General features: G+C 44.0%; 2 protein-coding genes across 7 annotated transcripts; both read left to right on the top strand.

Annotated features, from left to right (window-relative positions):
• Window positions 1-723: 723 nt before the first annotated feature.
• LOC117582602 (P protein) lies at window positions 724-12,356 on the top strand. Of its 2 annotated transcripts, XM_034270471.1 has the most exons (8): window positions 724-1,084; window positions 1,210-1,623; window positions 1,683-1,855; window positions 1,912-2,254; window positions 2,307-2,695; window positions 2,753-3,079; window positions 3,135-3,810; window positions 12,345-12,356. In XM_034270471.1, the coding sequence occupies exons 1-7, from the start codon at window positions 850-852 to the stop codon at window positions 3,807-3,809; spliced, it is 2,556 nt and encodes an 851-aa protein (XP_034126362.1). In that variant the 5' UTR covers window positions 724-849; the 3' UTR covers window position 3,810; window positions 12,345-12,356. The 2 variants fall into 2 exon arrangements, with proteins under 2 accessions (XP_034126362.1, XP_034126361.1); XM_034270470.1 differs by lacking the exon at window positions 12,345-12,356 and having other exon boundaries at window positions 3,135-3,843.
• Window positions 4,869-24,973, top strand: LOC117582601 (P protein). 5 transcript variants are annotated; one of them, XM_034270465.1, is made up of 12 exons: window positions 4,869-5,074; window positions 20,843-20,949; window positions 21,609-21,780; window positions 21,859-21,919; window positions 21,983-22,121; window positions 22,182-23,086; window positions 23,141-23,470; window positions 23,540-23,887; window positions 23,952-24,099; window positions 24,161-24,254; window positions 24,313-24,411; window positions 24,453-24,973. In XM_034270465.1, the coding sequence occupies exons 1-11, from the start codon at window positions 4,884-4,886 to the stop codon at window positions 24,395-24,397; spliced, it is 2,580 nt and encodes an 859-aa protein (XP_034126356.1). In that variant the 5' UTR covers window positions 4,869-4,883; the 3' UTR covers window positions 24,398-24,411; window positions 24,453-24,973. The 5 variants fall into 5 exon arrangements, with proteins under 5 accessions (XP_034126356.1, XP_034126355.1, XP_034126358.1 ...); XM_034270467.1 differs by lacking the exon at window positions 4,869-5,074 and adding exons at window positions 8,986-9,143; window positions 11,543-12,150 and having other exon boundaries at window positions 24,313-24,972; XM_034270464.1 differs by having other exon boundaries at window positions 24,313-24,973.
• Window positions 24,974-25,216: the final 243 nt, after the last annotated feature.

The following is a 25,216-nucleotide window of genomic DNA, read 5'->3' as shown; positions in this document are numbered from 1 at the left end:
TTTTTCCCACTAGAAGATTTAAAGGCAATAAATTAATCACTCAGTAAGTTATGGCTCATCAAAAATCTATCCATATTTCCAATAATTCTTCTTCCACACACTCAGCCAGGTTATTTCTGCTCGATCCAGGCCTCAGCGGTGGCCTGGCCTGGTGCTGGATATTCCCTGTAGAATTGGTGTGTAAGCTAGGAGCACGTCACCGGGTGATTAAAAAAATGTGCACTCGCTCCGGGACTGGTACGTGGGTGACCATCAATCGCTCGGAAAATATATAGTGCAGTAGTTGAGAGACGACGCGTCGTATGAGCAATGAGCGAGTGGTGCATCAAAAGGGGTAGAAATTAATGGGTCAAGTGAAAGCATTTGAATAAGGTCTAATCTGGCAGAGTGCCGACAAGCGTCAGGCGACAAGCGACAAGCGACAAGCGTGGGACTGCGGAAAATGCAAAACTTGTTGATAAGTTTTTTACATTCACATAAATACTCGTGTGTATATCTAGAGCAGCGAAAGTGCCGAACAAAACACAGAATTGAGGTAGAAGCAGATGGCGTCGGCGCCTGCGCCTGCGCCATCCTGGAATGCACAGAACCCTCCCGCGGGGGCGGATTTCACTTTCAATATTGAAAGCAAACATCGGCTGAATGGAAACCGAAGCCCCGCAAATGCTTCGGGCACGGTCTCGGTGTCGGTCTCGGACTCTGTTGGCACAAGAAGATTCTGTTCAGTCGCAGCGTGACTCGTGTGCGGCAACGATGTCAGTGCCTCGCCGCTGCCTCTAGAAATCACAGACAGACACACACAGTCGCACACCTTTCTCTCTCCTTATCCGGATAACTCTGTGCTTGGACATGGGTCTGCGGGATACCTTCCGGCAGCTGCGTCCGGACAGCCCCTCGCGCGTGGGCAGCAGCAGCATTGAGCTGCAGAACAGAGCTGACAGAGCCAGGAGCAGTTGCCACCAGAATCAGGTGGGTGCCGTGCAGGTCACCGAGCAATCGCTGCAGGTGTGGCGTGCCCTGCCCGCGGAGATACGCCATGATCCCAGCATGGCCAGCTTTCAAATGGAAAACGAACGCGTTCACGGTGAGTCGAAGTGCAATTACAAATGCCTTCATGTGTGCTGCCTGTCCAATCAATTCGACCTGTCAAGTGCTTGAGAAAGGTCAGCCGAAAGTCTCATAATTAATTCAATTGCTGCCAATTTGTAGGCTCCTCTGCTGGTGCAAGCGATGACTACGATGATGAGGACGATGATGGCTATGACGTCGATGAGGCGAACAACGTTGGGCGTTTACAGGATGAGCCTGGTTCAAGTTTTGCTGGTTCAGATTTCCTCGAAATCAAGTCCAAGCCGGTACAGGAGGAGAATCCCACCGATGATGAGGCAACCACAACGCACTCGGATCACGATCCGGCCAATGGTCCGGGTAATGCCAAGTCCCTGGCCCGACGCATACACCACAAGTCCACGCGTTCCAAGGAGCAGCGCCAGTGGGATAAGCTGTGGAAGCGTCTGGGATTGCTGCTCTTCTGGCTGCTGGCCGCCGTCGTTCTCATCTCTGTGGGGGAGAAACATTTGCTGGACAAAACGCTCGATGTGCCGCAGGGCGAGCAAGGGAAATGTAAGCTCCGACAGGGAGAGAAAACTTTGAATTTCTTATTAACATTTTCTTTGACGTAGTTTTCACTTTGGTGCAAAAACCAGCTGGCGATTTTCGCCTAAAGATCCAAGGCGCCTTCGAAGCAGTCTCCCCAGCAGACCATGATGAGAACGAAACCATTAGCTATAGCTATCTGTTTGTGCAGCCGCAGGTGTCGGCTTACATTGGCGAGAATCGCACTAAAGTGTTTCAGGTGAGCTCTCAAGTTATGGCATTCCATTTCATACCGACTGAGGGCATTGTTTTCAGAACACTTTGCATGCCTGGCAGCTGCCGCTGCTGCCTGATGCTCAGCTGGAACGTGCACCGGCCGTGTCCAGGAATCGTACGTATCAAATGAGCTCCGAACTGAGCGATCTTCTGGCCCAGCCGGGGAGTCAGATGCGTCTGCACATCTACAGCGATGCAGCCACAGATCTGGCGGTTGTACTCAGCTACAATCCGCTCATAGTCAACGCTCGGCTGGGCAGCATTCTGGCAGGGCTCATCCTGCTGATTTTCTATGCGCTGTTGGTGTGGGAGCTCTTCGAACGACCCTTCATAGCCATGATCTGTTCGATTCTGTCGGTCACGGCTCTGGCTTGCTTCAATGGTGAGTGTAGCAGCAGGTCCCGCACGATACACTTTAATTTTATTTACTTTAGATCGTCCAAACATGGATGAGATAATCCAGTGGATGGACATGGAGCTGCTCACTCTTCTCTTCTGCATGATGCTGCTCATTCTCATACTCACAGAGACTGGAGTCTTTGACTATCTGGCAGTGTTCTGCTTTGAGATATCGGGTGGCAAGATATGGCCCATGATCTATAGCCTCTGCCTGGTGACATGCCTGGTGTCCAGTGTGCTGGACAACATGACAACTGTCCTGCTGCTCACCCCGGTGGCCATTCGCTTGTGCGAGGTAATGCAGCTGGATCCGCTGCCGGTCGTCATGGGCATCATTGTGCATGCCAACATTGGTGGGGCACTGACACCCATCGGGGATCCCATCAGCATTATTGTCAGCACCAATCACAACATTGTGGAGAATGTGAGTTAATCCCTTCCCTCTTCTTGGGTTTTTTTGTGTAATAACTTCTCTTCTTAGGATGTAACTTTCCTTACCTTTGTGGCGCACACCTTTCCCGGCGTCCTGCTGGCCGTAATCCAAAGTTGTTTGTATCTGCGTCTCTTCTACCACAACATTGACGCCCTGCGCCTCAACGAACCCAAGGAGATGCGCGAGCTGCGACGCGAGATCAAGGTCTGGCAGCGGGCTCTCAATGCAGTTGGCTCCTGCTCCAAGGATGCGCAGCTGGTGCGAGGCACACTCCAGGGCAAGGTGAAGCAGCTGAAGCGCACACTGCGACGCCTGCAGCGGGGAGTCGGCTCCACAGAGGTCTATGCCAACACGCTGGATGAGCTGAAGCAAAAGGTTAGCATTGATTATCGATTTCCCCTGGCATTAAAGCTAACTTCCTAATCCACAGTATCCCATCAAGAATCAGACGCTCCTGCTGCAGTCCGCTGGGGCTCTGATCTTTGTCATCGTTTGCTTTTTCATCCAGTCGGTGCCCCATTGGAGGACTCTGCCCCTGGGCTGGGTAGCTCTACTGGGTGTCATTCTGCTGCTGATCATCCTCAATCGTGACGACATGGAGCATCTGATGCACCGCATCGAGTGGACCACTTTGCTCTTTTTCGCTGCCATGTTCGTGATGATGGAGTGCGTGGAGCGACTGGGACTCTTCTCCTGCATTGGCGAGTTTACCGAGCATGTTATCCTGTCGGTGGACAAGCGGCATCGCCTGGCCATGGCCATCTTCATTATACTCTGGGCATCGGCACTGGCCTCCGCCATACTGGACAGCATACCCGTGACAGCCTTGATGGTCAAGCTGGTCACCTCGCTGGTGGCCAAACCATCGATGGGCCTGCCCCTGCAGCCTCTAGTCTGGGCTCTGACCCTGGGCGCCTCTCTGGGCGGCAATGGGACTCTGTATGGCGCCTCGGCCAATGTCATTGCCGCGGGCATAGCCGAACAGCATGGCTACAAGCTCTCCTTCACCAGATACCTGAAAACAGTGTTTCCCATGATGATAGGACAGATCACACTGATGACAGTCTACCTGCTGGTGGCACACATCGTATTTGGTTGGCATTGAAGTATATATAACATAAATGGCTATTTATTTATAACTACTAACCGACTAGTACTCGTTTCGTATGTGTGGTTAATAGTGATTTTATCTTTCAATTAATATTTTATGGTGGTTCTCCCTTTTCTAACATTTGAATCATCTCTTTGTGTGTGTTTTATGTGTGAGTATTTCCATAATATATAGCTAAGTGTTTATTTGTGATTTGGAAATATATAAATATACAAAAATGATGATGGAAGTGTGTTTGTTTGCGCGTCCGAGTATATACTCACACGCTGTGGCTGGTGGCTGGTGGCTGGACAGCTGAAACAAACTTTTCGGGCTTCCCAAGGTTGTCTCAACATACTCGTCCAAAGTACAGTGAACTAAATATAGACTGGATTGGTTTGATTGTAGATGCATGACATTTTATGTGTACTTTTCTTTCTACTTATAAGAGAGCCTCAAAAATGTCTTGAGCTGAACTTAAATAATGTTTTTAATGCTCTCTAGTTAGATTTATTGCACTCATATTTGATTTATCCATGAAACCACATCATATCTGAGTTCCTGAACTTGTTCCCCGTTTGCATTTAGGAAGCAAAACAAAACTGGCCATCGGCAAGTTCATTGCAAAGCGGAATGGGAAAGACACATATAGGAACCAGAGTACATAAAGCATATGCTTCTAGTACATAGAAAGACAAACGCTGGTCAATAAATGTGCGAAGCAAAAAATTAGAATAGAAAACAAGGGATTTGCTGTTGCCTCTGCTGCTGCGCTTTCCACGCTTTCCATAGACTGTTTTTTCCATTGGTTAAATTGTATTTTAAGTTTTACGTAGCGCAGACGACGTGTCAGCCATGTGAAGAGAGGACCGCCAGCAGTTTTATGGCAGACGAGCGAGGGAAAAGCAAACTGAGAAGAAAAATTGAACCGTTTGGACGCGGCATGGGACAGATACAGTCAACGAAGAATTTTAATTAATTTTCTTCTGGTGAAAAGTTCTAGTGAAATGTGATAAAGCCTAAAGAAGCGCAAAAGTTGTGTGTAAAGTTGTCCAAAAAGTGCGTGTGTGTGTGTGTGTGAAGTGAAAAATGTCTGCTCCCTATGGTTACTCCAAGCCCACGTTCATGATAACCGACCACTCTCGGGATCCCTACCATCTGCATGTGGAGGAGGCTGCCGAGGAGGATGAATGCGATGCGGAGGTGGATGTGGAGCGGCACTCCAAGCTGCAGGAGATCATCAATTGGCTGCATCTGAATGCCAAGCATCAACGCAAATGGTAAGTCCACAAACATCAAGTATACGCCGCAGGGGATGCTGTCTTTACCCAAGCCACAAGCAACCTTATTTGTTCTCTTCCTCTGTTTATTTATTTGGTTCCTTTTTCTCATTAGCAAATGTTGTTTGTTAGATATATAATTGTGGTCAGTCGGCCCAAAAAGTTTTCCTTTTAACGTTTCCAAGCGACGTCTACTTATGGTCCATCGGTGCCGCTTTTGTTTGTTTTGTGTGTTTCTTTTCGAACACAATTTCATGGGTATTAGGTCTATGTGAATTTCAACAGATGGATTCCTATTGAGACTAATAGGGGGCGAATTTCATCAACAGTTGACCCAACAATAAATCAATTTTATATACCATAAAAATGACTGTTTAAGCTAACGTTAAGTAAGCAAAAATCTATTGTTTGCCCAGGGGATTTTTTGCAAAAGACAATAACTTCATTTATGTACGAGTCATTTCCAAAAACAAGCTGTCAATGGAACACTTAATTTATAACTATTTTTTGCTACTTCGTGGGTCACGTAACTGGTACTAGAATCATTACCAATAAGTAATTGAATCTTCAGGTACTATATACTATATACGTAAGAGCACACAAATTTCTAGGAATAAAATATACTCGTGTACATATTGCTTTGCTTTGCTGCTGCCTGCTGGCTATTCACCTGTCAAGCCTGCTGACATCTTTTGTTTTGTATAAGCGATTCGGGGAATAGAGTTTGCCAATGCATATTCGAGTATGCTTTGTTCGTATTCAATAGCAAATAAATGAGCAAAACAAAGTAGCAAGAAAAGTAAAGGCACATAAAGAAACAGATATTCGCAAAAGCAAATACGTAACTCAGCAGAACTTTGAGCTGGGTTTTCCCCCACTTCACACAGAACCAAACGCATAATTGACGGTGCCATAAACACTCCCACACATAGTCAGGCGTTATCAGCGAAGATGCTAAACTAAATACACTTTCACAGCGTAGCTCTTCAATTAGAAGTTCCGCTTTGTTAATTAACAATTAAAGGGAATACTGCTTGAGATTGAAGCACACTGAGTTTCGTTCTCTTACAACGCAGTTAAAGGAACTTTTCATAATAAAGGGTGTCGCGTATTCGTGTCATAAAACTGAGCATTTGTTTTGGGTATCTTTATGAAGAGATATATTTTTGGTACACCCTGTACGGTCAATCAAGCAACGTTGTTGGCTTTATCTTAATGTAAATATATATTGTAGATTAAAGACAAATAGCACTGACAGACAGCAAACACCTAAAAAGTCCATCAATCTATGTAAGATTGGGTTTCAAATAGATTAAAGACAAACAACATTTGGCTTAGCCACTCTATGGCCTTTATGGACAAATAAATATCACTTAGCCACATGATAGTTTTACAATCTAATTCAATTTATAAAAATTAATCACTTAATTGCCTGACAGAATGTTGCAGTAGACACCCTGTATTCTCGTTCCTATCCTCTGGCAAAATACAAATCTCATTAGTATGCACTCGTTATTTACATAATTATTTTTTATTAACTCACACTGTGAGTTCGCTTGTAGCTTGGGAAATTCTTAGACGAGATCGAGTACCTACGAGTGTCTACACTCGTATTCATATTTATTAGCATTTGTAGTAAGTAGCGGTAGCCACATATCATACATCAATAATAGCCAACTGTCCAAGTGCCATTGTCTATGGTCATTAGTAAGCGAGGGGAGCGAGTGGGCTTGGGGATTGGTTCAAGTTCTGTCGACTTTCACGTAGACTGTCCGGTGTGGAACTGGCCTTGGCATTGACAGCTGACAATTTTGATAGTGTTTGCTATTAATTTTAGACCTCCTGGCACACATACGAGCCCAGACCACCACGTGATACCCAAAAAGAACATCAAACACGGTTTCAGTGGCCGGACAATGATGACATTGGTGGCTAGGAATGGCCACATGTGTGTTGTTTGCGGATACTTGTCATAGTTTGAGGGAGGAGGTATGTACATGTGGGTTTTCCATGACGAAGAATTCTCATTTCAACTGTAAATACTTATTTGTGGCCAATGGTTTGAGCTTAGGGGCTGTAAAAGTTCCGCTTTGCATATATGTACAAGCATTTCCATATATATTATGTATACATAGAGTGACATCCAGGCGTTAGCCTCGAGTGTGAATGAATTATGTATAAGTTGTTATTGTAAGGGATTTACTTAATAATGGGTTATGGGAAATGGGGAATGAGGAATACTTAAGGGACAAACTTGTTCCACTTTACAGTCAAAGTAATAAAGTTCAAGCTGAAAAGTTTAAGGTCTTTCAATGGGAATGCTGCAGAAAATTCCCTTGATAAATAAATAACACACTGAAAGTTGGAAGAAGGATATCTAAATATCGTTATTGATACGTTCAACCTGTTGAGCAGAGAGAACCTTCCTCTACCATAACTGCAGGCTATAGAAAATTGTCCCAGCAGCAGCTGACCCCAGACAGTCTTGTGTCCTCGTATCCATACAGACATATGGCTGCACCCCTCAGAACGCATATCAAACCGTATGGACCTTGAGCCAATGCACAATTATCGTTAGACGGCAACTGCTCCCGTCACTCTGCTCAGCAGTAGCATTATCATTACTATTTGAATGTGGGTGAGGAAAATTGCAGAATAAAAGAGCGTAAATTTCACGCTTTAAAGCTGCTCAAGTGTCAAGCTGCTCGTGCCAAGAACTACTTAATAGATACATTTACGCGTACAGTGGAAGCTGTCTTGGGCGGACAGCTATCCTAAGTGGATAGTCCCCAAAGGGCTGAAGTGTCGCAAGCATATCTTTTAGAGGCTACAAGTGGTCTGCCCAAGAGACTATTCACTGTAGACTCATGAGTACACTCCTCCTACGAGTGTTCCTTTTGTTGTTTCATTGTCATTGACATGTCGGCTTGGCTCGTGTACGTTTTATTTTGGCGAATTTAGGGGCTTCTCCTTTCTGTACATTCAATAAAACTCAAGCGAACTGAGTTGGAAATGCAAAGAAATCGAGAAAATTGAGACGATGCGTCGCACATCACAGATCCACATCCCGAGCCACTGTTTGCATGTTCCGTTTGATAAATTTGCCTTTTGTCTGCCTTCAGCAAATGTGCCACAGCCATGATATGTGCGTGGGTGTGTGGGGGGGGGGGGGGGGGTTTTATCATCTCAATTTGGAGATTGAGCTCTGCTCTGCCCTGCTCTGCTCTGTTGGGATTTATCATGCTTGGCCTATAAATAAACCATTTTTATTTTTTGTTGCCATTCTGATAAAGCTTTTTTCCAGAATTATGATGAAGTCGCTTTCACTGTCTGCGAATCTTGACTAAGTTTATGGCATTTATGGCATTTTATGGGTTCCATGGCAAGTGCCTTGAATTTGTGTTAATTAATCGCCTTGTTTATACTCGTGGAACAGGTAGGTATCTTTACAAATGCTAATTTCACAATTTCGGGTAAATAATAAACAAAATAAAAAGAGAGCTTAAGAGAGCTTGTCCACGCAACAGAGTTCGCCCTGTGTCTGCGGCCAAAAAGTGTATGCATAGAGGCTGACGTTCATTCTAGTGTCTAGTCCAAGCGCCGTTCAAGTTCAAGTTTTCGTTGGCCACTGGAATGTACATGTACATGTACATGTACCGATTCCAATCGATTCCAGTCGAAGCAACCACCAGATGCGGCATTCAACAGCTATTGAAAGCGTTCCACTCCATTCAATTGGCCGGGGCTTTCAATCCACCGTTCAACCGAGAACAGCTGCGGCAGAGCCGTCGGCAGTGGCAGCGGCAGCGACAGCGGCAGCAGCAGTAACCGGCATCGAACCAGCCCCAGAGCCCAGAGACATGACTAGGAACGCGGCGACGTACACACGGATTTATTCAGTTTACAACTTTCGCTCGAAACGGACGTGCGACAGTGCCCGGAGCTGCGGTGTCGAGTGCCAAACAAAAGACATACATAATAATCCAATAAATGAATTCACACATCAAACAAATAATTCTCCAAATGCGATAAAATAAAAGAAACAAAACAAAAAAAAAAACAACCAAAAGTGAGCCTAAACAATTGAATAAAGAATAAAATAAATTCTGTGAGCTATCAGTACCCATTGGAGTTCATTCGGATGCAGCAGCAGCAGCAGCAGCAGGGAGATAAAAAACGAACATTTAATCATGGAAATTTTCCTTTGTTTGAAGGAGAGCCAGCCGTTTCTTATTTCAGCGGCACCCCAGAGTTTCCTTTTGCTGAGAGATAATTTTACTCATTAAGTGACGGCAATATCTTTGCATTAAGTGTAGGTAATTAGTCTGCTTCTGACTGACTGAGTAATTGGGTGACTGGTCAGCAGACTGACTGCACTTCATGGATATAAATTGTGAGAACAGCTAGATGGAGGGACAGGTGTCTGGCACCTGGCTGGCATATGTTGCAGTATTTACACAATTCGTGATTAAAATTTCCATTTCAATGGACACACACTAATGGCTGTCGTTTACCAGAGGTCGAGACACGTTCGAGGAATGCGGCTATCAGTGGCTGGCAAATATTTCATTATTTATTGACGGTATTCCGGGTCGCACCTAGCCCAGGAACAGGCAACCCAATCAATAATTGAGCTCTGAGAGACCACGCAAATAAGCAATACATTAGGCTGGGCAAATATATAATTGTCAGGCAGTGTCATCTATGGCATAAAGTATTCTAACATCATCGTGGGTGTCAGTGTGGGTGGGCAAATGAAAATGAAAACAGAAAACCGAAAACTAGCTCAAAAGAGCGCGCACAAAAGTAGGCAACACAGAATGTGAGCACGCACACATAGCCCCATGGTCATTTACCGTTTGTGCCGCCTGTCCATCCTTGTGTTAGTTTTTTTAAAGCTTGGCAAACTTTGTCTGACATTCATTTGCAATATTCACATCTGTTGGAGCACACATCAGCACAGGACCCTTGCCCGAGGGTAGCTGCAAAAGCTTACCCTGCCATGACTGAAGTCAACATTCATGACTATGTATGAACTTTTGCGGGTATTCAACGAAATTTCTAATAAATTTTAAGTGCTTGCTGGAGGCAAGCTGCAGCTCGAAAACTTTTCTGGTGTTAATTTGGGAAAGGGATTTCATTCTGCCAGAACACGAAAACTTTTCCTGACAAACATTGTCAAGTCAGTTCGAATTACCCCTTGGGCTCAGAGTTCTTTGTTGGCTTTGGCGTGTAATCAATTAGTAATTAGCCAAAGATAACATGAAAGTATGTGTAAATAAAGCCATGAACATGCAGTAACAAATGAGTTCAAGTTGGTGGTAATTAATGAATTTTTAAGAGCAGTTCAAGATGCAGAATAGAGAAGAGAATATATTTAAATATTTTGCAGACCTCATACAACTTTTTGCATAAAGTTTTTCCATGTGTATCCACATATAAAATAAATTCCAGCACATAGCTTAGGGTGGTGCTGGTGTCCCTTTACTTCAAAGAAAATATCTATGGGGCCTTCAATCAAAGCAAAGTATCCATTTCAGAGTGTAGACAATATTTATATTTATATTGAAACGATAGCTGAAATGTGTCTAAACAGGAAGGAAGTTATTGTTTTTTGGCAACACCTCCACGCTCTGAAGAGATTATTTATGTGCAGATAAGAATTACGTAGCACAACCCTACTGTTTAGCATAAATTTCAGCTAATATTTCTACCCAAATATATATTTAAATATATGACCAACCAGGCGCGATGACATGCAATATCTTTGAAAGCAATTTCCGCATTTGCACAGGATATTTTTAGCATTTTTAACTCCTCCTCCGACCCCATTTTGACCAGCCAGTCAGCGCACGGTTTCACTTGGCATACATAAATGTATGTGTGTACTTTGCCCGCATATCCTGTCCACATCCTGTTGGAAATTCCCACAGATGGCCGACCACTGCCATAATTTGAAATGAGGTCGGTCTGGGCCCATTTTTAATTATGCGGCAGCCAAATAGCTTAATGTGCGAGAGTTTAGCCAAACTAATTAGCAACAGACAAGCATAATTAAACAGAACTTAATACTCGTACGCTGAAAACATACACAACAGCTGTAGGAACGTGCTCCGCGCACCCCAGAGGATGATGATGGTGACGATGATGACGTCAGGGGGGACCATCTGTCCAACCCTACGAGCGGGTTTTTGATGCGCCAACTGATTGGGCTGATTATGGAAACGAGGTCAGGACAAAACTAAATGAATATTGATCCATTGATTCCCAATTAAACGAAAGTCAAAGTCCTGTCAGTGTCCCATAACTTTGTAGCTTTTCCTATGCCTATTTTTGTCCCACCAAATGCTGAATAATTAATCCTCTCCATGTGACGCATTCATGAACTTCAGTGGGCACACTTCAGGGATATTTATATCCATTAACATATTATTAACAAATGGTCAAATGTACCCTCCAATTCTGAAGCAGACAGCGCTGCGTATGCGTGATTCGGTTCCATGAAAAAGAGACACAAAACGGCTACACACATCAAAATGTACAAGAGAAAGGCCTGAACCTAAGAGAGCAACCTTGGCTTGCAGCATATGAGGAGAGCATCAACATATTTGTGACTCGCGATAATAATTAGTATTAATAGAAGAAATTCTATCCAAACGAAAGTTAACATCGAAATCGTGTGAACGTCTACGCGTAGACAAACACCGTCAGCCGCTTAATTAATTTAACACCCTCCTGCCACCATCCACCCACCAACCAATCCCCACTGTGTCGTTTGGCCTTCAACAAAACGTCAAAATTGCGCCAGTTCGGGTTCACGCCGCACCCAGCACCTTGGCGGAGGAGTCTCAGCCCCCTGCCAATCACCACAGCCAGACGACAGACACGGCCACAGTGGGTCACAGTGCCGCATCCACGGTGTCGCGGCGCCGGAGCGGTTCGGTGGGTGTCCGTGTGCCCAGTGTCCACAAGAAGCGCAAGAACATTTGGCCCTTCAAGATGCGGGTGAAGGTGAGCAAGCGGCTGTGGCCGCACCGCCAGGCCTCCACCAAAAGCGACAAGTTTCCACAGCCAAAGTAAGTGAATCATAACCGTATGACAAAAGCCTTAACATACCTGTACATAAATAGTTGATGAAGAAAAACTGAAGGATTAAAGATAACTTGGAGATATATATGCATAAATATTGAATCCATATAAATATTTGCGGCTGTCTCTCTCCCCATCAACAGATTAAATAAACATTATTTTATAATTGAAATATTTGTAGATATATTTTGATAGATTTATAACTCTAATGTCTTGTTCCATGACGAGAGTGACTGAGCACCAAAACCATAATAATAAACCCCTCTTGGGGTATAGAAAGCTTTCGGTCTTGTTGAACTAACAGGGAAGGCATCTTTTTCTTAGTACAAACTACTCGTAGACATGGGATTTAGTTATATCCTTTTACTTATTTGATGTCTTAGAAGGTTTCAATCCTGCGAAAAGAACCTGGAACGAGTCGAGTATTTCCGTGAAAGCATAAAAACACGTATACTCGTACATATTTATATGTTTATTTGTGTGTTATTGGATGCCCAGTAGGAGGCACGTGCTTTGGGTCCATTTCTGGTAGCGGCAGGCCTACCCTCGACCACAACATAAACATGAACATGAACATAAAAACGTTCTCTCTTTGAGTCTAATTTACTTCGAATGCCAGCAACATGTGTGCCCACAATATGTGAACACAAAAGCCAGAAGCCAGAACGAAATTAATGCCAGACATTTAATTTCCGTTTCCAGAAACACACAGGACAAATGTGGCATGTCTGGTTTCCGCTACCATTAATGCTTCAATATGATAGAAACGAAAAAATACTTCATTGTATTTGAAAGGAACTCATCGACAATCAGGTACTCGCATTGGCATTCAAGCAAATCTATCTAGCCATCAATCAGGCAGCTCACTGGGGCATGCTGTTGCGTCCTCAAAGTGTCCTGGCAACGTGCCTGGAATTAAATAGAAAAATATATTTCGCTTCGGAGAGTGAAAGTTGTTGGGTCAAAATCAACAAACAGAAGGGAAAACGAAGTCTTTCCGTTGACTTCAGCAATTAATTCACAATTTGTCTTCCATGTTTTTTGCGGATAATCGACAAATGTTGACCCAATGCCTATAAGAGGTAACCAATTTGAATGGGACAGTTGTGTGTGTGCCTAATAGCTGCACTGCCACATCGCTCTTCTCGTAAACATTTAAAAATGGGAGACCATCAAAGCCCTCCAATGTTGCGTTCAAAAGTGATGGGAGGGAGACAGTCTCTGCACCGTCCATGAGTACAAATTCTTGCACAAAACGCGGACAACGCGACGACCTCGCCAAGGTCGTGGGCGCTAAGTGTGCCCCTGCCTCAATCTCCCATCCCCGTTTCACATGTAATTCTGCATTGTTCTTAGCACATTCAAAATGTGATTATGAGCCGCCTGGAAGGATATGAGCGTGAGCGTGAGTGCTTCTGCTGACGACAGCAAGTGCCATAAACATGGCGCTTGAATAATTAAAACATTTAATGCCGAAATTGGGTTAAGGCACATTGCAGTGGCCACATGCGAGCGGCCAGCTGGTTCAACCCTGATTGAGTGACAAAGGAAAGGTCAGGTGTGGTTAGGCGACAGCTGCATGGTACTCTCATGTTCAATTATAATACTATATGTTAAATAAATAAAAATGTTAAACATATGAATCAATATACCGAGCGTAAGCTACTCTGATCTGTTCCCAGTAATCTGTGCTGCTGGTGTAGCAAGTGAACGGCCATAATCAAAAACTCCCATGCATAAATTATACGTTCAATAACTGCATTTTGTTGTACACGATGCTGTAAGTACACGAGAGCTAAGAGAATATGTGGAAATTGCATATTCAAATGAACTCTTTGCTGGCCTGGGCCTGGCGGCACTCCTGTTATGCCAGCTATTTGCATACTACGAGTATATTCCCCGCTGCATGTTGTTCCCTTTGTGTGGGTACCTTTACATATGTAGATGGAATAGCTATTCCCAGTCACAGTTCTAATATTTATGGTGGCGCAGTCGATGCGAACGTGTGACTATGAAGTCATTAGGAACGTGTGCGAATTGCTTCTGTGGAGCTGGTGCTTGGTGCTGGTGCTTGGGGCGGATCGGATCGGATTGGATCGGTTCACTGGGTTGGCAATTGAAACGTGTCGGGCCATGCGCTTTGTTCAATTAATTAACTCACATTTCTAGCAGTGGAAAGTTACCGTCGCGACTCGAGACGCGCCGTCAAGAGATTTAACATGCTAATCGGGACTGAGAGCTGAGAAAGGCTCAACTGTATAGCTGTATAGCCCTCCTCCTTGCCACTCTCCTCTTGAGGCTCTTGAGGTTATAAATAAACTTTAAAGTCAACGTAACACATGAGTCGGCTGCGGGAACAATCCACTCAGCTAGCCGGTGCGGTTCCAGGCTTTCAATTCTCGAAAAAATTAATGAAGCGTGTCGCATTGAAAGCGCCACATGAATGGCATCCCCCCCCACTGATGGAACGGACAGGACGGAACGGAACGGAACGGAAAGTAACGGGACTTGGACGCGACGAGAGGCGGACCTCCGAGTGACCGACTGGATGAAATTACTTTTTTTTCGGGTCTGTAATTTTGTTATCAACTTTGTCGCACAATGACCTACATATGTATATAGAAGCACGTCCCAACTATAGCCTATTCAGATAATAATATGTACATCTGCATGCATGTATGTAGTGTGAGCGTGCGAACGCCTTGCTTAAGTAAGTTTAAGTTGATTTAATATACGAGTAATCCCGAAGAATACGAGAACAACTGTTTGATGAGCGCGTGTTCATTTAATTTAACAAATGGATAAAGTGCGTGCACTCGACTCGGGATGCTTCAATATCATCTTGAAGTAAAGAATATTTTCTTTGACAGTTTATTTATAGATATTGATTTCTATGAATAGATGAAGATCACGAGCCCCTTTGAGCAGCAATATCTCGATTATTTTTCAAGCCACGCAATGGCTTGGGTGATGTCTTCCTTTACTTGTTGGAAAATAATCAAATGTAGTCAACATAAAATAAGATGAAACAAAAAACATTAAGATCTGTGCGATTTAAAGCTTTCTTGAACAAAATCACTAAAAGTTTCAGCAAAAAACTTAAAATTTAAAAATTATTATACATAAAAGGGAGACAGACCAGTTAGCTCAAGGTTATTGATTTTTTAATGGGCTAATCTTCAAAGATCTACTTGACAAGTAGCTTAACTCGTAGAACTGCCAACTTAATAGTTTCTCGAGATATTATCTTCTGAAAAAGACTTTAACTTGAATAGTGTATGGCAAAACATATTGTTTTTTTAACAATTTGCTACCCGTAAATGGACAAAAGAGTGTGCATTTAATTTTAAAATATAAGTCGAATCTCCTTAATAGAGTGTCTATTCTGGCTGTTTTAAATTTGAATATGAATAGTACAATAATGTTATGTGAATAATAAATAAAGTTCATACACATCACATTTCCCTTGTTTAATCATAACAAACATGGACGTGGGTTTGAATAAAATAAATGAATTTCATTACAATATAAATCCAAACAATAAAACAGTTCTGGTTGAAATTAGCAGCAATTAACAGGAAAGTGGGTGGCATTAGAATGTTTTGCAAAAAGTTTAATCTTCCGTTTATTTCTGTCTAGTCGGGCGAATCAATCAGCTGGTTTAAACGAGCTCATGACGTATGGAAATATTTATAGAGGTATGACATTAACTAGTTACACGAAAGAATGGCTCTATAAGTGATAGGGGAGAGAGATAAAAAATACTTAATTAAATTCCTACACTCGTGGAAGGATGTACATACATACATATACCATACATATACATTCATAAATGTAAGTTGGATTAATGAATTAATCCAGAAACATTTCATACCGCTGTCAATGTTGACCATTCCCGTTACGAACTCGATCTCAAGGTTAAGCCATAGCTATCCATAGCTGTGCTGACATTCGAAGAATTATCGCATCCGTGCCGCTGTAATGCGAGACTCTCAAGCGCGCGCTCTCGTTTCAATTAAATTGCACTTTTTTTGTCGTTTTTGTTGTTGTTGTTGCCCGTCCGTATGCCTGTATGGCAAACAGTGGCGGAGACAACTTTGGTCAACATTGGAGACATTATTTTCATGCTTGAAGACTTTTTTTCATTAGCCAAGCGGCGAATCGCTATCATTAGGTTGCTAGCGGTGTCGGTTTTCACTTTCCTCCTCCTCCGTCTCCGTCGTAGCAACCAGCGCTGCTGTTGCTGCTGCTGTAGCTTCTGCCCCTGGCCCGGTATGATTTTCTAATCTATTGGGCAACGCAACGGGAAAAGTATTACATTACCTTCTCCGTATTATGCAAGCTGGCAAGAATACACCTGTGACGTCAGCACAGGTGATTGCCATACCTCACTCAGCAGTAAGCTGAGCGCAACTTTGAAGCTTAAAATATTTTCTGCTTATTTGGCAAGAAACATTTCTTTGATATGCGTCTGCCAAACTTTTGACAGGCGGTGACTAGGCGCCGGAGATGGAGCCATACTCATCTCCGTGTTGTAGCTTTTTGAATTTCCATCCACGTGTTGGCGGTACTGATTGGGCTCCATTTCCCATTCCCCCCCTTGCCGAATTTGCATGGGAATTGAAAACACCCTTGAACTTCAAGGTCTTTGCAAGAAGCCACTAAGCACATATGTGTGTAGGTCTTCAATTTAGACTAAAGTTCACAAGAACATGGATTATTTCATAATTTCCACACTCCTTAACTGAATAATTGGCACAGGAGCGTATTTATGGTATGTATCAAGTCCGTTTGTTCAGCTGATTCCTTCTTCAAATTGCATTATGTACATAAAGCATATGTGCATATGTGTGTTTGTATGTGCCGCAAACGCGTTGATGTCAGCGCTCATCTCGTGTCATAAAATCGTGTTGTTGAGCGCATCAAATTGATGAACATTTTATGGGGTTACTCGGAATAGTTCTGACGACTTTGAGAATAAGCAATGAGAGATGATTTCAATCAAAATATGCACAAATAAATAAATACACGATTAAACTATGGAAGAAATTATTATTATGAATTAATTGTTATTAATGGATGAAGTCAGATATTAAAAAAACAAAATCAAACAATTATATTTATCTCCCTCAAGATTATAATACTTAGTAGACAAAAAGTAAACTGTGTAACCAAATGTTAATCACTAAATCATTAATATGTATATCCAAATACTACCCACTAGTCCGAGTGTAGCGCATCGCAAGATTGCTTCTGATCGCTGCGCAACTGTCAAATATGATAAATCAAGTGTAATTGAAAGAAGTGCAAATAACGCCAACAACGACAACAAGAGAGCGAAAGCAAAGCGAAAGCCGAAAATGAAGAATAGAATGGCACCAACGGTGCAGAGAGAGGGGGTGGGTTGTGAGCGGAGTGTGCTCGGCTCGCTACTTAGGTAGCGTCGAGCCAAAGCCGACGCTCAGCCGCCAAACGGTTGACTGTTGGAGCTTTGAGTGCACTCTGCAGCAACAGTAATAGCAGTGGCAGTGGGCAGTGGGAGCGGGAGCGAAAGCATAAATGCGAATAATGAGCAAAGCGCGACTCGCGAGAGATAACTGATGAAGAGTATCAGGAAATTCTTTATTTGTACCTTCTTTTGCGCTCTGCTTCTGCGCTGCTGCGACTGCGACTGCAGCTGAGCAAGCTGCGACATTAAAACCTACAAAATAGGGTAAAAAACGGTGCATGGCAGTTAGTACTGCGAGTATAGGGGATCAACAGAGACGCGATCAACGGCGTGTAAAGCGACAATAAAAAGCAAGTGACCGAAACCCGAAAAAGGGCACGCGACATCACACAGTGCAGTGGAAAAGTCAAGAGACAGGCGCGCCTTTTAATTGAAGCTCCCTTACAGTATTAATTTTCAAGTCGACTTGAGCGCACAGCGGCAAAATATGCGATTAACAAAGGAAATTTACAATTTTTTTCGGCTGCCATATTAAAGCTCATTCGCCCATTGCTTCGCATCGCGTGTGTGTTTGTGTGTGTGTGTACAAAAATATTAATTTACGTAATAATACGTTCTGTACTCGGAAATTCTGTTATTTTTCTCGCCTGGCACCTCCCACACCCACACACACACTCAGACAGGAGCCGCCGGGACTCGCGAGTGTCATATTCCCAGCCTTGGCAACCTGACGGTCGTCTGAGCACGGTTACGGTATTTGTTGTTACGTCTCAGGCCTAGCAGCGTTAAGGATGTCATTTAATTACAACAACAGCTCCGAGGATTACTCATATGAGGATGAGTATGTGTCGTTCTGGTGGATTACAGCGACAGCGAAAAAAATGAATTGTGTTCTAGCCTTAAGAACCTTGTCATCCGTCCCACAGCCCACCCAAAAACCCAATTGAAAACCGACAAATTGTCGGGGGCAGGCATTCGAGTAGAAAACTCGTTTGGCTCCTGCTAATGATAGTCCTTTCCACAATGTGTCCATATATGTCTGTATGTGTGGGAGTTGGTGTTTGTTTGGGCTGACATCGAATCAATCTGTGACACGACCACTTCAGCCGGAGAGAGAGTCGGTGTTCTGAAGAGCGCTGAAGTTCCCTGAAGTGTTGGAGTGTGAAAATCAGTGACATAAAGTAGCCATTGAATGCCTTAAGAATCATCAACATTGAATCATTGATTGGGCCTGACTGACTGCCTACTTGATTGTTTTTTCAGTTAAATACTGTAATAAAATGGATTACAGTACCACAGAAATTGTTGCTTGTAAAAGAACAAAAGAACAACATTTCAGAGAGATTCATAGACATTTATGAAATTTGGAAATCCAACTATTCATTTATATTTGCATGCTCCATAGCTGCTCCATCGATCTGCCGACTTATCTTTTTTGTTTAGTATAGAACTTTATATGAATAATCTGCGCGGATGATTTAGCCTCAGTCCCGGAAGCTTGTCATTGTAGCAGCTGCAACTCTCTAGGAAAAAAATAGCATGTAGGTCGAATGCGATCTCTCTAGAAGAAACAATAATGTTCAATAATGTACAAATGCTAGAAATTCTCTTTCAAACAATACATGGTTTAACCCCATTTTAATGATGTACGAGCACGAGAACTAAGTCTAAGTCGAGCAGCAATTGAGGCAAGTTCAAGATGAAGTGTCGTGTTCTTTCATATTTAGCATTTCCCAGACCTACATAATACATAGATCATTGGGTATACATATATGTATGTACATGTGTACATGTGAGTCTCTCAGCAAAATCAGTGTCAGCATTACTTTGGCGGTCTTGTCTTTGTTTCTGTGTGCATATGTCAACATCGTGCCCATCAAAAAAGCTAATTTAAATTTAAGTAAATATAATTTATGGGCACAGTACATTTATTTCGAACACTTTTCCATAGTTCTAACACAGAGAGTTAAGTAAATTTAGTTGAACATACTGAATTAAGATTTGTGTCTGGCCACTTGAATCAAGTCCACAAATTGCATTTATTCAGTCGGCACACGTGATGCGACTCTGAATGCACTCAATGATAAGCTGGGGGATTCATTCTCGTACGAATGCAGAGCGGAGGCAATGAAGGTTTTCCTTACCCAACAAGTGGCAGTGCTCAGCTGCTTAGGTCTTCAGTAATTATGGCAAAAAGTCATTAAACTCGCATTTGAAATGGAAAAATCTCTGGCAATAAAACTGAAAACAGTATTTTATTGCCATTATAAATAGACAGCAGACCGTGCCGAGCCGGAGCGTGCCGGGTCGGCTGTGATAACGCTGTTGGGGCTGCTCTGACCTTAAAGCGGGTCTGGCATTGCGATTTAATTGGGGGTCTACGAATGTCTTTTAAATTTGTTCTGGAGATAGCTCCACTCGGCTTGGTAATGTATCATTGTGGACGACTTAGAACTTAGAAAGTAGAAACTAAATTTTCCCCATATCCTCTGCTCTAAGAAGCTTCTCGACTGGTTGGCTATTCTGGTAGTCAAAAAGTTTGTTTTCCGTACCATTTGTGGGACTCACTTATCCCCCATTTGATAGCATTTCCTAGGACTCTCCCACACCCAATTTGTTTATCCTTTTACTCTAAAAGACTCTTCAAATATACATACTTATATCTAATTTTTTCTGCAAACTCTGTGGGCGCTCTCACAGATTTGTTGTCAATCAGATTTCACACTAAGAAGATTTTGCACCACTTGCCTTAACCACAATTGAATTTCCACTTCATGGGGCATAAGCTGGGAAGCCGGGAAAAAGGCAAACCCTTTAGGGCCAAACAATTTAAAGGCTGCACAAGTGTACATAAGAGTCACATCAAATAGACACAAATTGTTGCACGCGCAAGGAAGCGAGACAGACGCGAGCGGAATTCAACTTAGAAACAAAAATACTTGGCACAAAAATCAATATGAAAGTGCTTGAAAGTTTATTGAATCTTTGGCGTTGGCAGACGTGCCACGCCCATGCACCTGTACAAACAAATTCCTGCACAAGTCAAGTAATCTTAGTAAATCCTTATTCTCCGCTTATTTTTATTTTCTTTCTCGGTGGCGCCGCCCATTTCATTGCTCCCCAATGTGTAACAAAAATCCACCATCCATGAACTGTTGCGACTGCCGTTGGCTGATGCTGGTCCTACTCCGTATACTGCTCCCGTTCCCGTTCCCGTTCTACACATGCAGCGAAGTAACAGAAGGTGCCTTACAAGTCTGGCGAACACTGCCCGAGCGCATTCGCCAGGATCCCAGTCTAGCCTCGTTTCGCCAGGAACACGAGCGTTTACATGGCGGTAAGTGGTTTTCTCTGCCTTAATTCCCTTTTTTACGAGCATGCCCACCCCACATGTTGTTGCTTTTGCTACCTCTTTTATTGCTGTAATTATTGTAGAATTTTTTATTGCCATTGACATTGGGCTGCTGCAAGTCCACTCCGGGGCCTGGGTTCCGCCTGATTTGCATACCAAAACGCCCAAGTCGACTTGCGGCCAAGTGGTATTTTCAATTGTCTGTGATGGACGCACTATTTGAGGTGTACTAAATTATGGTAATGAATGGGTCTAGCCTATTTCCGTCAGATTATGTGACTGTCTAGAAGAAAACAATGCAGACGATTATTTAAGCCTTCAGCAAACAGAAGAAATTCAAATTCAATTCGAACATATTCCAAATTGAAAAGGATTTTCGCACCATTTGTGCTGACTCGGCGAGTCCACGAGCTTCGCCATGGCCATTTATAGGTATTTTTAGACTTGGTAATAAAATATTGTGAGCGCGTGGCAAGTGGCAGGTTGAAGGAAACTCCTGCGACAGTTGTCCGCGCGGTGTCCTTGCTAGAACAACGAATGAGGCAATTTACGCACAAATATTTGCCAATCTCCCTGGTCCCGGGCTCGGGTAAAGTCAACTCCGGCTGAGACACATAAATTGGAAATTATATTCCTTATTGCAGATGGTGATCCTGTGCCGCCAGAGGAGGCAGCTGGGGCTGGGGCTGGTGGGGAGCCAGTCGAGCAGCCACAGAACGGGCCACAGGAGCAGACGCAACTGGACCCCCATGCCTTTACACAGATCGGCATCAATGTGACCAATGAGGCGGGTCAGGTGCGAGTGATCGATGGCAGGTTCGTTGTTCTGTGCACTTTGATTGTCATTTACGTAATTAGTGCAACCAGTTTTCTGTGATTCCCCGGCTCTTTCAGGGATCTGGAGAACAACAATGAGGATCAGCACGATGATGTGGAAACGCACGGCAAGAGCACAGTGAGTGGAGCCTGGAGTTACTTCTAGATCTATCATTTACTTATCTGATTTATCTACCAACAGCTCGTCAAGTATTTGATTTGGTTTAAGATAGCTGTGCTCCTGGTGGTCTGGGGCGTCTTCACCGCCTTCCTCATGTCCAACAACGAGCATGTGGACCAGCTGAGCCTTATAAGTGTTCCTAGAAATGGCTCTACCAGAGGTAGCTATAAGAAATGCATCGGAATTAATCCAATATTCATGAATTTCTCACTCCCGTTAGTGTTTTCCATTGCCACATCCACACTGCAGCGCATAGGCCTGGGCCTGCGTGGACCCTTCCGCTTGCAGGAGAACGAGCTGACCATCAACGAGAGTGTGCCACTGCCGCTGCTGCAGGTGCAGGTGATGCGCAGCTACTTCGATGCCGAAGGCTTGGAGGTGTACATCGAGAATGCCAGCCAGCTGTGGCAGCTGGATGTGGTCTATCCGGATCTGATGGACGGCACCGTGGACACCAAGAAGCAGCGCACCTTCGAGCTCAATCCCACGGATCCCCTGTGGCTGGCCCAGTCCAACAGGACGGAGCTGAGCTTTGAGTTTGTCAGCAGCATCGAGGGCGAGCTGCCGTTGCAGCTGAACGTGGACGAGTCGCCCATCTACAAGCGGGATGGTGTCATCTATGCGGCAGCCGTACTCTGCGGACTGTACATCATGATTATCTGGGAGATAGTGAACCGAACATTTGCCGCGATCATCGCCTCCACGCTATCGGTGGGTATTCTGGCGGCACTCAATTCGCGTCCTTCCATGGCCACCATCATGGGTTGGATCGATGTGGAGACGCTGCTGTTGCTCTTCGGCATGATGATCCTGGTGGCCATACTCTCCGAGACGGGCGTCTTTGACTATCTGGCTGTGTACGCCTACAAGATCACCAACGGACATGTGTGGCCCCTGATCAACTGCCTGTGCCTGTTCACGGCGGTGCTCTCCTCGTTTCTGGACAATGTGACAACAGTGCTGCTCATGACGCCAGTCACGATACGACTCTGCGAGGTGATGTGCCTCAATCCGGTGCCCATACTGATGTGCATGGTCATCTACTCGAACATCGGGGGTGCCCTAACACCAGTTGGTGATCCGCCAAATGTCATCATTGCCTCCAATAGCTACATATCCAATAATGTAAGTTGGAAACTTTATGACTGAACTCTGAACTGAACTGCCTTCCCCTTGCAGGGCGTCAATTTTGCTGTCTTCACGCTCCACATGCTGCCCGGCGTGCTGCTGGTCATGGTCCAGACTTACATCCAGTTGCGCTTCAAGTTCCGCAACATCAGCGACCTGCAGTTCAAGGACTCACCGGAGGTGGAGGAGCTGCGCCACGAGATCCATGTGTGGAAGCGCGCTGCTGCCAGTCTGTCAGCCTACTCCAAGGACGAGGAGCTGGTGCGACAGACCCTCATGAAGAAGGTGAACCGCTTGAAGAGGAGCCTCAAGAAGCGAATGACTGCTGTGATTGAGCCGGCACCCAACTATCAGCAAACACTGGCCAATCTTCAGGCAAAGGTTTGACCAATCTCTAGACTAATTCTGACCGAATTTGAAGCTAATTCTTTCTCTTTCTCTGTTTTGCAGTATCCCATACGCAACAAGCAGCTGCTTGTCAAGTGCTCCTTTGCCCTGCTCTTTGTGATCAGTTTGTTCTTTCTGCATTCGGTGCCAGAGCTGCAGCGGCTGTCCCTGGGTTGGACCGCCCTGCTGGGTGCCATTTTCCTCATCATCCTAGCCGACATTGAGGACATGGAGGCCATACTGGCACGCGTCGAATGGTCCACATTGCTGTTCTTCGCGGCTCTATTCATCCTCATGGAGGCCCTGACGGAGCTGGGCCTGATTGAGTGGATCGGCAATATGACGGAGGGAATCATTCTGGGTGTTGGCGAAGATCGTCGCTTGATGGTGGCCATTCTAATCATTCTTTGGGTGAGTTTTGTGCCATGTGTACTGCTTGTTGCTCTTGCCAAATGTTTGCTTATACCCTCGTTAGGTTTCTGCTGTGGCTTCGGCTTTTGTGGACAACATCCCACTGACCACGATGATGGTCAAGATCACCATATCATTGGCGCAGAATAGCACTTTGAATCTGCCCTTGCAGCCACTGGTGTGGGCCCTGGCCTTGGGCGCCTGTTTAGGAGGTTAGTAGTGCAGCATGTCCTCCAATCCTTACTCTAATTTCTAATGATTTCTCGCACACAGGCAATGGCACACTGATTGGAGCTTCGGCCAATGTTGTTTGTGCTGGAGTGGCCGAGCAGCATGGCTACAAGTTCACCTTCCTGCAGTTCTTCAAGTATGTTCATTGCATCTATCTAGTTCCTCCCAATTTAATCACGTATTCCCATCCACAGAGTGGGCTTTCCCATCATGATTGGTAGCATTATTGTGGCCACGGGCTATCTGCTGGTCTCGCACTCGCTGTTCGCGTGGCATTGATGAAGGGCCCCTGGACAGCCAACCCAGCACTGGGCAGCGTGGATGGGAATTGACTGTGTCGATTTCGGAACAAGGCGCACTTTACCTCGTTACCTATTGAAACTGTACCACATATGCGATATGCTCGTCATGTTCAACAGCTGCAGATCGAGGTGGAAAACCATTCAGAACCGAAACAGCACGACCCCAAAAAACTAGAGAAAGGAATTTCAATAATCTTATAGCCTGTCTATATAAGAGAGTTTATATATTTAAACAGATTCTAAAAGGAAACCCCACACAGAGACAGAACCGAAACGAAGAATATTATACTAGAAATATACATTTATTTTTACACATCGTTGTTAGTGTAGTGTGAGTCGAAATAACAAAACAAAACAAAACAAAACAAAACCAAAAGCAAAACCCAAACAAAAAACAACAACAAACCTACAACAAGTATAAGAAATAAATAAAATACAACTAAATTAATTATTTACAATTAATAATGTCGCTGAACTGTGAAACAATTTGTTAAATGTTAAATGTATGTATGGATACGAATCAAATAAACCCAAAACCCAAAAAAAATATGCTGTACCATAAAATGTACCAAAAAAGTACCATACTTGTCATTAGGTAGTAGTTGTACATACATATAAGGTACCTAAATACAACTTTATATATACTAGTAGATATTGCAGCTGACAACGTCTCGACACTCTTAACACTTTTTCTTGTCAACCGCTGCCCATACGCATTGGTGTGCCACGAAGCACGAGACTCAGCTAGAGTCGAAGACGTTGTAAAAGTGTAAATATTTTGCATACGAGTATTTGT

Source organism: Drosophila guanche, unplaced genomic scaffold (assembly GCF_900245975.1).
Source record: "Drosophila guanche unplaced genomic scaffold, DGUA_6, whole genome shotgun sequence".
Lineage (NCBI taxonomy): Eukaryota > Metazoa > Arthropoda > Insecta > Diptera > Drosophilidae > Drosophila > Drosophila guanche.
Note: the sequence above shows the minus strand (reverse complement) of the source record. Positions and strands in the feature narration are given on the sequence as shown.